The sequence below is a fragment of the Macrobrachium nipponense genome, chromosome 15, assembly GCF_015104395.2.
Source record: "Macrobrachium nipponense isolate FS-2020 chromosome 15, ASM1510439v2, whole genome shotgun sequence".
Taxonomy (NCBI): Eukaryota; Metazoa; Arthropoda; class Malacostraca; order Decapoda; family Palaemonidae; genus Macrobrachium; species Macrobrachium nipponense.
Genome location: NC_087208.1, coordinates 2,375,663 through 2,391,507, shown reverse-complemented (window position 1 = coordinate 2,391,507; position 15,845 = coordinate 2,375,663). Strand labels below are relative to the sequence as shown.

General features: G+C 34.2%; 2 protein-coding genes across 9 annotated transcripts in view; one reads left to right on the top strand and one right to left on the bottom strand.

Moving 5' to 3' along the window:
* Window positions 1-8,632, top strand: part of LOC135226968 (ATP synthase mitochondrial F1 complex assembly factor 2-like) — a 76,963-nt gene extending 68,331 nt beyond the window's left edge. Inside the window, exons 7-9 of the mRNA XM_064266672.1 lie at window positions 1,969-2,084; window positions 2,572-2,706; window positions 8,530-8,632. Of these exons, the coding sequence (XP_064122742.1) occupies window positions 1,969-2,084; window positions 2,572-2,706 (251 nt within the window). The 3' untranslated portion in view covers window positions 8,530-8,632. The remainder of the gene's footprint in view (window positions 1-1,968; window positions 2,085-2,571; window positions 2,707-8,529) is intronic.
* The window catches only part of LOC135226965 (probable phosphorylase b kinase regulatory subunit alpha), a 349,374-nt gene continuing 338,390 nt past the window's right edge, over window positions 4,862-15,845 (bottom strand). For all 8 annotated transcript variants that reach the window (XM_064266663.1, XM_064266662.1, XM_064266664.1 and 5 more), the window contains one exon: window positions 4,862-9,889. In XM_064266663.1, coding sequence (XP_064122733.1) covers window positions 9,668-9,889 — 222 coding nt within the window. In that variant the 3' untranslated portion in view covers window positions 4,862-9,667. The remainder of the gene's footprint in view (window positions 9,890-15,845) is intronic.

The window sequence follows — 15,845 nt, the reverse complement described above, 5'->3', positions numbered from 1 at the left end:
GTTGTACAGTCGACCCTCAGTATTCACAGGGGTTAGGGACCACAACCATCTTATGAGAAGCAGAAATCTGCATTAAGTTGGTACCCCTTCAAAAAACACTTCTGCCTGTTTTAATAATTCAAACACCAAATGAGGTATTCACAATATGAAGGGTCTCCAGGGGCTGATTAGAAAAAAAATCAAGAAAACGCATTTGTATATTGGCATTTTCAAACACGCATATCACCACCCTTGTTAGATAATGGAATTTTCGACCACTTTGGAGTTTACGTATGCAAGTACGCTTTCCCATGGGTAAAGTAGGATATTTATAGAAGACTTTGGAGCAGAAAAAAAAGAAAAAAAAATTGCAACTTGGAGCTCTGGGGACCCTTAATATTGTGAACGCCTCAAATATGCCTTAAACTACAGTGCTTATAACTGCTTATTTTAATTGTTCAAACACCAAATATACCTTAAACTATCATCCTACACCAAATATGGTATACCTAGACTATCATCCTAAAACATTTTAATATAATTTCAGTCATTTTAGTAGAACCTTATCCTTACAAATACATATATGCCTTACAGCTGTGTGAAAACTAATCAAGGTCCCATATATTCAGGCACAACCATTTTTTCTCGTACAGTATTCAAGCGATCCCATTTTCTTTTTACAGTAGAAAGGGTAAACTTGGGAATTCACGTCATGGGCTACTCCACTTGATGAAGAACAAGGTGATCCTAAATGTTGCTAGGGGAGTTAGTGGGGAAATCTTAACTGACATGATTGCTGACAATGTCGAGGAGCATACAGAACACAAAGAAATGCTTCTCCGTGAGGAGCACAAGGATCTACATAAGTCTACAGATAAATAAGTTGTGTTATTGATTGGTTTAGATTAAGCTTGCTTGTGTGAGCATGGAACCTTGCTTAAGGATGAAAGGGGCTTGGTGTGGATCATCTATACCAACTAAGACAAAAGTTTTATTATAGCTAAACAGAATAAGTACATACGTAAGAATCATAAATATTTTTTTTCTCACTGAAAAAATGAACAAAACAGTTGTCAAACTTAAATTTATGTTGTTTTAGATCAAAAATTTTGAAACAGAGAACTGTTCAATGATTTGGTGATTGGTCACTTAAAACCTTTCTCAGAATTTGTACTTTTGGGAAACAGTATGAAGGAATAAAGGTTCTAATTTATATAGTATAATTTATGTATATTGACATATCTCATCTTTGTGTTATGGTTATATTTATAGAATAATACAGTGTTCCCCCCATTGTGGGGGAAGGGTACCAGACCCCCCGTGAATAGCTAGAACCTGTGAATAGTTGAAACCCCTATAAAACTGCTTATTTTGTTAGTTAAAACTCAAGAAAACCCTACTAAAAATGTTTATACCTGTTTTTTTTAATAGTTTTATCACAAAAAGTGCAATTTATGATGAAAATTATATAAAAAAAAGGAATTTGTGGATATTTCTCATAGAAAAATACTGCAAATAGGCAAATGGGGCTATATGTTTTAGAGAGAAATCTGCGAATCCAGAGTGTGTGAATACGGGGAGTTCACTGTTCATTATAGTAATGGCAACAACTGTTAGCGTTTACATTTAGAGGGTGTCCGTAAAGTCCCAGTACCGTTACAAGTATTTATTGTTCAGAATGGTAATTGGACTTTATGGACACCTTGTACAGTATTACAGTATAGATAATCAAGAAATTAAAGTGCATACTGTATGCAGTAGGATGTGCATAGATTATGTATACTGAAGCCCATACCCTATAGTACAATGAATTACTGTAGTTAGTTTTAGTTAAGGGATTTGAATCTGTAAAATTATTCAATTATTCTTTAACGGGAACCAGTGTTGAGTGAAGTTGAGAGCCAACTGAAAGTTAGAGGTGTTTGTATTGTGTAAGCTTGCCTTTAGAAGGTTCATGTACTGAATGCAGTTTCTTTTTTGTATTGACAGGTTTCTTGTATGGGGTAGAAGCCTTAAAATCAGTTGTGTTAACAATAGCTGCGGCAGAAAGAAAAATTTCAGCAGAAAAAGCAGTTTCCCTCTCTAGGATAGAAACAGAGTACCAGGTAAACTTTTGTAACATACAAAATCAAATGCTTGGGAATTATGATGTGACTCTAGAAATCTCTTAATTTTTAACTTGCTTTAGTAAAGAGGAGCCATTGGTATTTTCTTGATGTCAAAGTAGGTGTCATCATCAAATAATAAGTCTATGTTTATATTTTTTTTTTGCTTAAGTTATAATATGTATTATAGTGTATGCATATCTACAGTATATATTTTCTCTAGTTGCTAATTCAGGGACAGGGTTCAGAGTGGATAATGGAACAATGTCAGTTTACGAATGACAGTTCAGTGTTTCTTTTCTTTTCAAGTTGGAAAATTTTTGAGGTGTTTATGTTTTGCATCTTTATTTCACTTGTGTGGTTAAAGCTACTTTGCAAAAAATATGGTGAGATACATAATGTAATTGCTATTTATAATGTCACAAATTTTTCCTTTTAACAGTTACTTATTTTGCATTTCATCTTTGTAATTGTTGGTGGTTTTCAGACTTCAAGATGGGGATCTGTTGAGTGGGCACATGATTTGGATAAATATGATTTGCAGTCGAGGTTTTCTGCTGCCATGCTTTTCATTCAGTTTAATACATGGAAAGCGACCGTGAAGCAGAAAAGCAAAGAATAGGTAAGTTCTTCTAAGTCTAGGTTTTAGAGTACATTTTATTCATTTCTTTACTCTGCATCAGCTACATTTAAATTGTTTAAAATACATTAACTATCAAACAGGAGCTCATAGGAACAAAAAGTTCCCTGCTTCTGGTGTCTTCTGAATTAAGTGAAAGTCCTAACAAATCAAGTTGCAGTGTCAGAGAACAGGGGATATATATATATATATATATATATATATATATATATATATATATATATATATGTATATATATATATATATATATATATATATATATATATATATATATATATATATATATATATATATAATATTGACCTATTTTAGGACATTGTACAATGGTCTGTCCCTAGCTGCTGCTGCTCACGGACAATCTTTGAACCTCCAAACTTGGATAACTGGTACCTGTTGCTACATTGTATAACTGTAGTAAGCATTTTCACATCTTGCTGGTTCCTCTTATAGTTTGGACTATCCCCATGGTTTCACTAACAAGGCCTAGTCCACATCATGTTTTGTGAAGGACATGTTACCTTGTTCTTATGCAAGGGATGCAGGAAGAAAATGAGGAAATAATACCAGATTTTGTTGTTTTTGTCTGCCTGGCCCTATTAGTCTTTCCCAGCTCCTTTTGGACAAGTTTCTATCCTCCTAAAGTTGATGGTTAGGCTTAGATTGCCCAAAAGAACATTGGATTCTGGGTCTTTTCTCCTCTTTTGCATCCTTTCCAACTTTTGTACAGGCAAACTCATGTTGTTCATATGCAAACAAACCTTTGGTCTTAACAACAGGATAATTTTTTAGTGCCTAGCTGGTTCTGGTTAAAATGCAGATGAAAGCAAGGAATCTTGTGAGATCTGGCAACGCGTGCGTATATCAGGTGATATACGAGAGTTGTGGTTGACCTCTCTCAGCCTTCACCTGGTTCATTGCAAAACTCATGTTTTGGCTGGACTGGGAGATGCAGGAGCTTCACAACCAGAAACACCTGTCTGAAGGCTTAGGCATGATTTGTTTTTTCAATTTCCCTCTTTAACCGGCGGAAGGTGTACAGCTATATAATACAGGTGTACCTTGTACAATACTGTATTGGTAATTGACTCTACAGCATGTGATTTTACAAAATAGTCCTATTTAATTGCTTTTAAAATAGATCTAGGCTTCTGTAAGGTCATTCAGTGTTATCACTTAGAAATATAAAAAACAAATTTCAATAATTCAACGTTTTTGCAGTCTTTTTAATGTAATATTTAATGTAAAGGAAACCCAAAATCATTATCCTGAGCACTTTGTACACAACCAGTAATGATGATAATGTTGCTGAATGATGTAAACTTAGGTAACTAAATGCAAAGGTACTTTGATTTCTCATAATATTTAAGAAAAACTGTAAAGTTGAAAATGACTTCATTTGAGACTGTTGATGGCAAGGTACCTGCTGCTCTTTTTCCCACATTCCATATCAGGAAATACTGGATGATCTGAACCTATTGTAGAGTACAGTTTGATATGGTTTAGTAAACTGATGCAAGGCCTTATCATCCACTGCATCCTTTTGCAAGGCTGGGCTATAAAGAAGGTTATAGGAATCAGCCCTCTTAGTCTTTTGCTGTTAGCCGAGACTTATGGAATGTGACAGAGGTTTACAGCATCACATGTTTATCAAGCTTGCAGAACAGGGCCAAATTTATTCCAGAGATGAGCTTCCCGCCTCAGGAGTAAGTCCCTCACCTAAAAGGCAATAGTTTGCATCCCTGTGGGAACAAATGCCATTTTTACTTTCTAAGAAAGGTTGCAGTATTTTTTTTTAGGTATACAAACTGGAAGTTATAAAATTTCCACCTCAACCAACCCCTGGTTACTGAGGGAAAATCTGACTGCTTACCAACAGGTGAATGGGTGGTGCCCCATCACTCATCTCCATATCATTATTTGACCACGTCTTTACGAGCCTTCAATAGCCATTTGTAGATTGTGCCAAGGAATACTCTTATTTGAAAGGCTCTGGTTGGTAAATCTAGAGAAAATATAAATTGCCTTCAGAATAGGGTATATTATTGTTACTTGTTTCCATTATTTCTTTCACATATTTTGATGATAAAATGTATGTTACAAGTAAATTCCAGTAGGTAAGGGTATTGAAAATCAAAAATGATTTCAGGCTTTTGTTTTAAGTGCAACAAAAAAGAAAAAAATTCAGATTACATTTCACAATGTTGAAGTTACAATCTTCTAACACAATAAACACTATTTTAGTATGCATGAAACAAAATTTTCCAAATTTATCATTCCATAAACACTTTTAACAAGGCTTAGATTACAATTATACATATCAAATACTGACCCATAACACTGATCAGTAAATATAGTAAACAGTACCTAGGTTTTGTTATGAAAGAATATCCAGTTCTTTTTTTGTAGCTTGTAATTTTGATCATTTAAATTAGAAAATGGTTATGGTTGATTTCCCAGCTAAGTTTACAACTGTCTGTTAGTCACATTGTGACTAAGTTAACAAGTGTTTAATGGTTTTTTACAAAATAGTAACCTTTTTAAGTCTGACAGTAACCAACAAGGGAATGAAGGGAAAAACTACTTTTGAAGTCTTGAAGTAACAGGCATATGTTTGGCAGTTGTGGATTCTAGCAGTTTGGCCTTCTATACAATATATGCATGATTTGATTTGAACTGATTTTTCAGAAGTTTATGATATGATTTGAATTGATATTTCAGAATGAAATAAGATCATGTTACGCACTGTTGTCCTTAACGTTACAATGTACTCTGAACCAGCAGTGGAACAAAAAACCAATTTCTGAACCAGCAGTGGAACAAAGAACTTATTTCAGCACTATTAAGGAATTCCAAAATGTTGGATTTTTTTGGTTTTAACAGCTTTCAATTCCTGTGACAAGTTTGGTTTGTCCTAATTATCAGACTTAAACAGAATACTAAATCCCATTTTTGCTTCTTATATATTATCAATATGAACACTGAATTCTTATACTTTCTGCTTGAAGTACTACTGATCAGTAGTGATTTGATTTAAAAAATAAGCAGAACAAACTGAAATTTTTCAAGGAACTGAAAAATATGGTTTTAGGTTGTATTTCCATTGAGGTCAAATTTTTATTTCATGTTGGACTGCCAATTGTCTATATTATATGCCATCTGGAAGGATATTAGAAAAAATCAGAGCTGTTTTATAAATCCATCATTCCTGCTTTGATACAGGATATTTTGATGTCTGGAAAAATTAAACTTTTACTTCATTCCCTGGAAAAATGCAACTCTTACTTCATTCCAAATTTTTTTTAGTAATAGGTTCCATGGAACTCTGTAGCTTGCCTACTTTCTATCTAAAAATTGTAATATAAAAACTTTGAGTACAAGTATAAATTCCATTATTAAATGTTTCATTGCTGGCTAAGTGACTGGTAACAAGTAATCACTGTGTAGTGGAAGCATACAATGAATATAATAGGGAAGAGTTTTCCTAAAATACAATACTAAAGTGCTAAAAAACTTCAAGTTCTATTAGCTATTGTTCAAAAAAACACTTTATTCATTATCAGCTTATGAAACCAACTTTACTTTGCCCTTTTGAAAAAAAAAGTTACCACTTTGGAAATCATCATAAATATGTCATGGACAGTGAAAAAAAAAAAAACTGCACGAGAACAGAGGTCTGCATATAGTCATTTATAACAGCCTAGTCATAAGTCTTTCTTCTGAGAAATGCTAAATAACTCAAATTCCTAACAGTTTAATACAGTATCATCCTACTTTGTAGTACATTACTGTATGCCCTTTATACAACCTACTTTGTAGTATGTTGCTGTATGCCATTTATACAGTCATCGAGAGTTCACCATGGCTATGGTGTTTTGAAAAGTTTCCAAAACTTTAAAAGGAACTTATTTCTAAAATACATAAAAAGCTATGAACCTTATTTTATCCAGTTTCAATTTTTGTTTTCATCTTCATCTTTAGTCTCATTTGTTACATACATTACAACTAAAAGCCGTCATATTTCGTAAGACTGTGTGATAAAATATCATTCAAAACACAAAAATGAAAGGAATTCATTTCAAATTTAATGAGTTGCATTCAGTCTGAAGGACAAAATGTTAGCTCATTTGACATTCATCCCAGCACAGCAATGAGCTCAATATTACTGTTATAATTGATAATTATTTTAATTTGATTAAAAATGGCTACTAAAGAACATTCTCCGTTAAATGTTTTTTGTAATTTGAAGGAGTTTTTTGGTACTACTTATATTTGGTCATAGTAATGATTAATATATTTCACAGCCATGTGACGTGAATGGGAACATGGTTAATATTTTAAAGCTGACATATGACACTTCGATTTAGGTAGTGTTTTCTTTCTTTGTGCATTTGTAAGTTTTATGCTAAATTAGTTATAAAATTTAAAAGAGTTTTAACAGAAAACCTTAAACATTCTGATAATTTTGCACTGAATAAGCGGTGGAAACATTAAATATATACAAGAACAACATATAAAATATACTCTTTCAAGATATTGCAATGTGCTTTCTTTCTAACATGAACAACTGTTACATAAAACTTATAAATACCGCCTTTGGCATGAAATGCTCCTGAGGCAAAGACCATAAATAAAATTTTTTATTTTGGATTATATTGAAAATTCCTGGTTGACAATCAATGGATTGTAGGGTACAACATAAAAGAAATTTTGATATTTGGCACCATGCATCATCACACTTCATGCTAAAAACTTGCTAAAACTTGAAAGCTTAATTTTCAATGGATCATATACGTATGAAATTCGTTTGAAATATAAACTTCAATGGATCATATACGTTTGAAATATAAACAACTAAAAATTGCTTGCATGCTATGGCACATCTGAGAAGAATGAATGTACAATACTTTCTTGTACAACTAAAGATATAGAGTAATATATAGAGTTAGCAAATTTCTTTTACATTAAACATATTGGTGTACTTAATAGGGAGGAATTTCTTTTTATTAAAAGGATATTACAGATGATAATTTTGGATGATAACTACTTGACCTTGCCAAAGTAATCTAGTAAAATTATTCTTGTAAATGTATAAGGTTCTTATCAGTAGCCTAGTATATAAATCTAAAATTAAAAAACCATATGTGACATTTTAGCATTACATATTACTCACAGTAGACCTGACAACCTTTTTTTTTGTTATAAAATTTCTGAAAAGGCTGAATTGCACAAAAAATGAGGGCAAGGTGGTCACTTAGTTTCTGATAGATGCAACAGCTAATTAAATTACATTATGTACTTGGTTGGTAATTACTGTATATATAACAAGACAACTATATATATTTTAAGTGGCAGGATGTTACACTATTACAAGATTATAAAGCACAAATTAGGGGCCTGGTTTTAACACAAGAAATGGTTCATGTCCTGGGATATTTGCATGAAGTTGCACCTATAACACAGAATAATTTATGAGAAAGTTGTAATGCCTTGACTTTTCTACCACATTACGGTGGTCAACTAAAGTCACATGCAGGGTAAGGAATAAATAACAAGACAGAGAATTAAGAATATACATATCCACTCAATGTTGGTCAATAAAACTCAGATTTAATGGTAAATGATGACCTCTGGCTAAAAGCTATCAGTGTAGTATTCTAGATTATTTTATGGAAAACTTCACAGCAACATAAGTTGGGCTTATACTTGAAGATGTACAGCTTGACCTTATACATGACAAATTTATATAAGTATTATGTACTTTCATAATCATTATTTCTATACTAATGGAATATCTTTCTTTTTCAGACACTACTGTGAAAACTAAGCTAATGAAGGAGCTTTTGCAGTTTTCTATGAAAATATATGTACTATATGTAATGTAACTGCCAGCAGTAAATTTTAAATTTTAGCTTTGTTTCAATCAACAGACTTTGTAGTCAACATATATATTGGAAATAATTGTAGGTAAAGGAAAACAATATTCAGAAAGTGTTTTAAACTAATTAGTTGTAGATCCATTAAGACTGATGTACTAAAGAAAATGCAGTTGACATCAGTGATGAAATCTATTGAAGACTTAACAAAAATGAAACATTCTATTGAGGAAGAGAAGGGAATGATACATTTTTAAGATTCCTTATTTGTTAAAGAAACAATGAAAACTAGTCATTAGTACCTTTCAAGATAGAAAAATCATTCCTTATGAGAAAAATCATTCCTTATGATGTTAAAGTCACTCAACGTAACCTCAAATATTTGCTTCAATACATATCTGCTACTGCAAGATTTATTTAGCAACTCCAGTGTGACAAAAATTTAGTAGATCATAAGCTACCCATTTATAAGTATACTGTACACTGAATTTCACTGAAATTTACACATCCACTGTAACACATTGCTTAGTAGTATATATGGGCGATACATATCTTTATAATCTCTCAAGAACATGTATAAAAAGGCAGCACCTTTTATGAATATGATGGATAACAATGATGTGATTAATGTGTGTAGCTCATAGCTTGGACGCAATTGAGATCAGATGTGAGACTATCCTTTTCCCAATCCAACAAAAGCTTAAATAATACACTGACCAAGTAAATCTTATTTCTATGAAATATTAACATTTCAATACCATGATCATTTTAATGCTTAATAAATAATCTGAATAGTTAAAGGTCCTCCAACAATTATAAAATCACAACAAACATTCTACTCTTTCAATTGATCATATAAATGAAAGGAAAATTACTATAACAGATCAATCTTATTAAAATGTATTGCACAAACTCTGCAAGTTTAAACTACTGTCTTAAATATCTGTAAAAGTAAATTACTTAAAATAAATACCTGTATAATTAAAAGGTCGAACACGTCAAAAATATTTATACACAACTTAAAGCTACCTAATACTGCCTCAATAGACTGAAATTTCAAAACAATTAATTCAACTAACTGAACAATCTATTTCCCCTTCTTGGGGGAAACAATTAAGTGTAATGGCAACAGCTCTGACCATATATGACATAGTTCCAAAACTTCCTGATGGAGCACTGTCATAGAAATGCTGGCAAATATAGGCTGATCCACCGCAGGCCAATCCTCCTCCAATGCCAGGTTCACGTTTATCTCTTGCACAGCAAGTGGTGGCATCTCCATCTTGTTGTTTCTGCATAATTAAAACCAATTTTGAGTACTATTTTGTAAAACGGTAAACTCCCTGATAGTACCTAGGGCCTTTGGGAACAAAGGGTTGCCAGTTACTATTTGAACTTGCAGTTGCACAAGAGATATATCCTTCTAAAATTCCAAACCTGTCATTTCCCCATTCATTATCATTGAACAAGACCTATTTAATTATTATTAAACAACAGTTATTCAGTTATAAATAATTCTTAACATCTTACACCAAATATTATCCTGTCCTTGCCTACATCTGGGTCGTAAGAGTTCTTAAATCCATAAACTGATACGACATACAGACAAACACACAATGGTGCATTAGACAGCTGGCACAAACACTGAAACTATGCACTCACTGCTTTGCATTTGCTCCCCCATAGGAGGATAGTGTTGTCAGTGCACTGAGACATTACTGAAGGTTCTTTGCAGCGTACCTTTGGCACCTAGCTGCAACCCCTTTCATTCCTTTTTCTGTATCTAATTGTATTCTCTTTCTCCCATCTTCCTTTCCACCCGCTATTAACAATTGTTTCATAGTTCAACTGCTTAGTTTTCTTCCTGTTACACCTTTCAAATGTTTTTACTGTCAATTCTGTTTCAGTGCTGAACAACCTCATAAGTCCCAGTACTTGGCCTTTGGCCTAAATTCTATATTGTATTCAATTGTATTTGCTCTCCTTTCTCATTCTCTTATAAAATTCTGAGCTGAGAGAGAGAGAGAGAGAGAGAGAGAGAGAGAGAGAGAGAGAGAGAGAGAGAGAGAGAGAGAGGAAATATGTAAACTGTCTTACAACAATACAAACATGTGCATGGACCTTGCATGTTTGAATGCTCATACATGCTGGCCCATAACTAAGCTTACACATTGACTTTACTTAAGAAAAATACAGTAATTTACAAAACTTTATTTAATTAAATATACTAAAAATCTTATTTTAATACACAGACATTTAAATAATTTTTTTTAAATGCAATTTTTCCCCCCAAATTTAAGTGTTCACTCTTTGCTACTATTAAGAGTTAAACCTCAGAGGTGGAGGATATGGAAAGAAGTGAGTAGTATTAGGGAGGGACTCTTGAGTAGGAAGGTGGAAAGATAGTACAACTGGCTGACTGCCAATCAGAGCCTACAATAGTCTATCTGCTTAAAAAAAAAAACACACACGTCCATGGACAGGCTACATGAAAATTTATTTGGAGTTTTTCTTAAAAAAGGTAAACATACTTTCACTCTCAATAAAGGTAAACATACTTTCTCTCAATAATTCCAGTTTAGTGGCAGTTGGAGGAAAAATGTGCTGGTTTCTTGAGAATTCTTCTGGTTGTCTATATTGGATACAAGGGACTTTACATGCTGTAATTATGTATAGTAAAGTCCAATATATGTGGTTTACAATTACCCGGAAGTATAAAAAACGACCCAGAATATATAAAAATTGATTGACTTATCCTTCAGGATCATTAAACAATTAAAGCTGACACTCATCCAGCTAATTTGATTAGTACCACACTACACACTTCGTGTCTATCATTGGTTACCAAATGGAGGGGGTCTTAATGAAAGACAGCTATAAGGTGCTGTCTCTTCCTGATGCTGACTCTTGTAACAGGTATAACAGCCATCATAAATTAGATGAGAAGCATAGCTTATGCTTTAGTTTACAATGATTAACATTAATGAAATTTGGTAATTGTCTTACTGTTTTTAGGATGCTTGTACTGTACTGAACCTATGGTTCAAGATAGAGCCATAAACTGTATATTTTTACGTTTTCCCTCGCCTCACCTCTCCAGCATTTATGAAATGCATTTAGCTAGAAATGGCAGCCAGCTTACCCCCCCACATCACCTGACTTTAGGAGGGAAACTCAGCATTAGGGACTTATCACAAGGGATATGTTCCTAGGCCTATTCATAAGACCCATCTCCCTTTGACCCCTTTTTGCTGGCCCTAAGTCTGTTTCCAGAATGACCTGCCAACGGGGAGGAGAGCTACCCCCAACGCCAAGCATCCGCACCTTGGATAACTCTCAGTCCAGCCCAGTCTCTCATAATGGACAGATGTCCGATCCAGCTTCCCAGGTAGGCCTAAACAAAGGCGCTGACTGGCGCACCCCAAAACTCGGACAAAAGCTGATGCAAATCTCATCACCCTTCACTGCTAAGGAACCCAGGTACGTCTGAGTTGCATTCATATTGCCAGTTCTTTTTCTCCAAGTCAAACAAACTCACACATTTTCAAATTTCAATTCTAACTTCTCAAACGAACCTCCCTTTTTTCATTCTACCTAGCGATCGCATGCCTCCCTTGTGACTTGTCCAAGATCAACAAAAATCCTCATTGAGCCATTCTATTTAAGCTAGATTTCTCCCATTCGTTCACTATTGTGTGTGATTAAGGATGAATTCCTTCCATAGTGCGTTAGACATAAATATTGTGTCAGAAGTCTTTATCTTATGTTGTGTGTAATTTGGAATTCATTTCCAGATTGCCAACTGCAGACTCCGTGCATCCCTGCCTCCTTGCCAGTGCTTTAATTACCTGAGATCATCAATTTGGAAACCAGCTTTTCATTGAATGTTGAATTTGGCCCCTTTCTCATATTGTGCATGATAGAGTAATTCAGAGAGCACACAGCGCTCTTTCCACATGGCTTATATGCCATTCAGTTAGCTCAATGGTTTTTTCTTTGTAAATAAGTGTAATTTAGAGCTAGTAACCGAGTTTCCATGGCGACCTTTCAAGCATATAACAATCCCATAACTCAAGATAAGTCATAAGCGCTCCATTTTTCCCTCTTTATCCTTATGTGTGTGCATTGTGTTGGCCTTATCCAACAAGGCTTAGTAACTTCAATATAAAAGAAACCAGCCAAGACCCCACACACGTAAAAATATGTACAGTACATAAAGAAAGGGGGCAATATTTTTAATTTCTGTAATTACCTATAATCTGTATATTGTTCAGTGCAATAAAATAAACACTAAATTTAAAAGAGTAGCTTGTAGTAAAAGAATAAGCTTACACTTTATTACTGATCAACATATTGGAGATACAAGAGCTTAGATGCCATATCTAATGTTAACAAATAGTAAAACAAAATTTGTATAGTTGTTCAAAACAGTCTTCAGAAAATAACACATGTAAACTGTCAGCATCAGCTGTTCTTGCGAAGATATTTTTAGACTATGAACTTTGTTCAAAACTTAAAATGATTATTGCCAACTTAACCCTCTTACGCCGACTGGACGTATTTTACGTCGACATTTTTTATCTCCCGTGTGCCGACTGGACGTATTTTACGTCGACTTACAAAAGTTTTTTTTAAAATTCGCGGAAAAATACTTATAGGCCTACCAGCCTAAAACTTTTGAATCATGCGCCTTGGGGGATGCTGGGAGTTCACGGATCAAGGTGTTTTTTTGTTTACAATCGTTACGCAGGCGCGCAAGCGCAAATTTCTTTCTTGCCGCACTAAAAAGTATCTGTGACACATCTCGGAAATTATTTCGTCACTTTGACATAATTTTTGTACCATTGTAAATTAGCCGTTACATGAAGTATGTATTATATATGAAAATGAGCGCATTTTTATGTAGAATACAACAATAAAATACTCATGATTGTAGCTTTTATCAGTTTTGAGATATTTTCATATAAATAACGATAATTGCCAAAATTTCAACCTTCGGTCAACTTTGACTCTACCGAAATGGTCGAAAAAAGGATTTTGACGTAGGAAAAATCTATTTCTGGGCGATTGGTTCGTGTCGCCCAGCGAAATAATCCTTTAGTTCATTATTTCTTAGGTAAATGATCTAACAAATACCAGAGAATAAACAAAATAAAGAAGAGGTCAGTATAACTGACTCGCTCACCCAAATAAAAGAAGGGCGTCGGTATGAACACTAGGGCGAGTGAGACCACTACCACGAACTTCTTGTCATTTAGAAATTTCCCACAACAAAATCCCTCAAGGAGAGAGCCGACCCACAGAACGGGGCAGCAACTACTACTACTACAACCCACGCCAAGGTGACTGCCGCGCCTCTGGTGGCCATCCTGAAGTTAGCAATCAATCTTGAGCGAAGGGTTGGGAAGAGGTGGGATTTCGCTGGGCGACACGAACCAATCGCCCAGAAATAGATTTTTCCTACGTCAAAATCCTTTTTCTGGGCTCAGTTCATGTCGCTGCGCGAAATAATACCAGAGAATTAGCACAAGATTGAAAATAAAGAGGGTCTCAATAAAACTAAAATTTAACTACATACTATAATTGTAACAAAATATTCATACAAATTGTTCAGACAATTCTGAATAAAGAACAATAACTAAATGTAAATTATAAAAACTATAATTATTACAAAGTATTTACATAAGTTACAGGTATGAATATGAAAATTAACATGTGTGTGAAAAATCTTAACCTAAAAATCACACTGAATTAGTTTTATAGATACCAATACAAAAGACAATAAACCATTGATAATGGGGGTGTGGAACCCTAGCATAAAAATAAGGGGACCACACTCTAATGTTAATATATACAACCAATTGTGGGTGACCCTAGCATAAAAATAAGGGACACCCACTAGACAATCATAAGAGCAGCTAAGACTCAAGGGCAAGTGTAGAGTAACATGGTAGGTTAGACAAACTGTTGGCTGAGGTAGGTAGAAAGGAGATCTGGATCTTCAACTAAACTACTGGGCAGAGTCAGGGGAAGGGGAAACTATGTTACCCGCTGCAACTGCTGAAAATTTCAGAATTCCAAAGACTTCAAGTAGTGACGTTTAAATACTGTCGGCGATTTCCATCCAGTATATTTTTTCAAATCATCAAGTTCATATGTTGAAAGTAATTGATGAGGTGGCCACTGCCCTGACATCGTGTGCTTAGGGAAGGATTCAGGGTTAGCTTGTTTAATAAAGTATAGGATCTGTTGCCTAATACCTTTAATTGATAAGGTAGCACCTTTTTCTCTCCTAAAGAGGGGACCCGAAGAGGAGGAGGATGTCCTAGACAGAAAGGCTCGTAAGGTCATCACTGGACAAAGAGAAAGATCTTGGGGAAGGGTATGACTTTCCATGGTTCCCACCTCAACAAAGGATCCTCATTTTTGCTTAAAAGCTGCGATCCGGAGAAAGCAGAACTTCTCCTGAAGGGAGAAATTCTACATGACCCGCATCTCTGGATAGCGCCGACAGTTCTGAAATTCTAGCTCCTGAAGCCAAGCTTAACCCTCTTACGCCGAAGCCCTAAAAATCAAAACCTCTCCTGTATGCCGGCGCCGGTTTGGAGTGAGCGCGGAAGCGGAAAAAATAATTTTTTCAAAAAATCACAGCGCGCTTAGTTTTGAAGATTAAGAGTTCATTTTTGGCTAATTTTTTTCATTGCCTGAAGTTTAGTATGCAATCATCAGAAATGAAAAATAATATCATTATCATATGTAAATAATGCGATATATGGTAGCAAAAAAAAAAATTCATAGATAATTGTATTCAAATCACGCTGTGCAAAAAACGGTCAAAGCTAACGAGTTACTTTTTTTTTCGTTGTATTGTACACTAAATTGCAATCCTTTTGATATATAATACATAGTAAAACAATAAAAGCAACACCGGAAAAATATTATCACAAAATGATGTACGAATTCGTGAACGCGCGGACATAAAAAAATGTTATTTCAAAAATTCACCGTAATTCTAAATATTGTTCTAGAGACTTCCAATTTGTTTCAAAATTAAGACAAATGATTGAATATTACGATACTGTAAGAGTTTTAGATTAGAATTGCAGATTTCGACCATTTCGGACGAGTTAAATTTGACCGAATGTCGAAATTTTTATATATTTTTTTTTTTATATGCACATATTTCGGAGATGGAAAAAGCTACAACCTTCAATTATTTTTTATTGTATTCTTCATGAATTTGCGCAC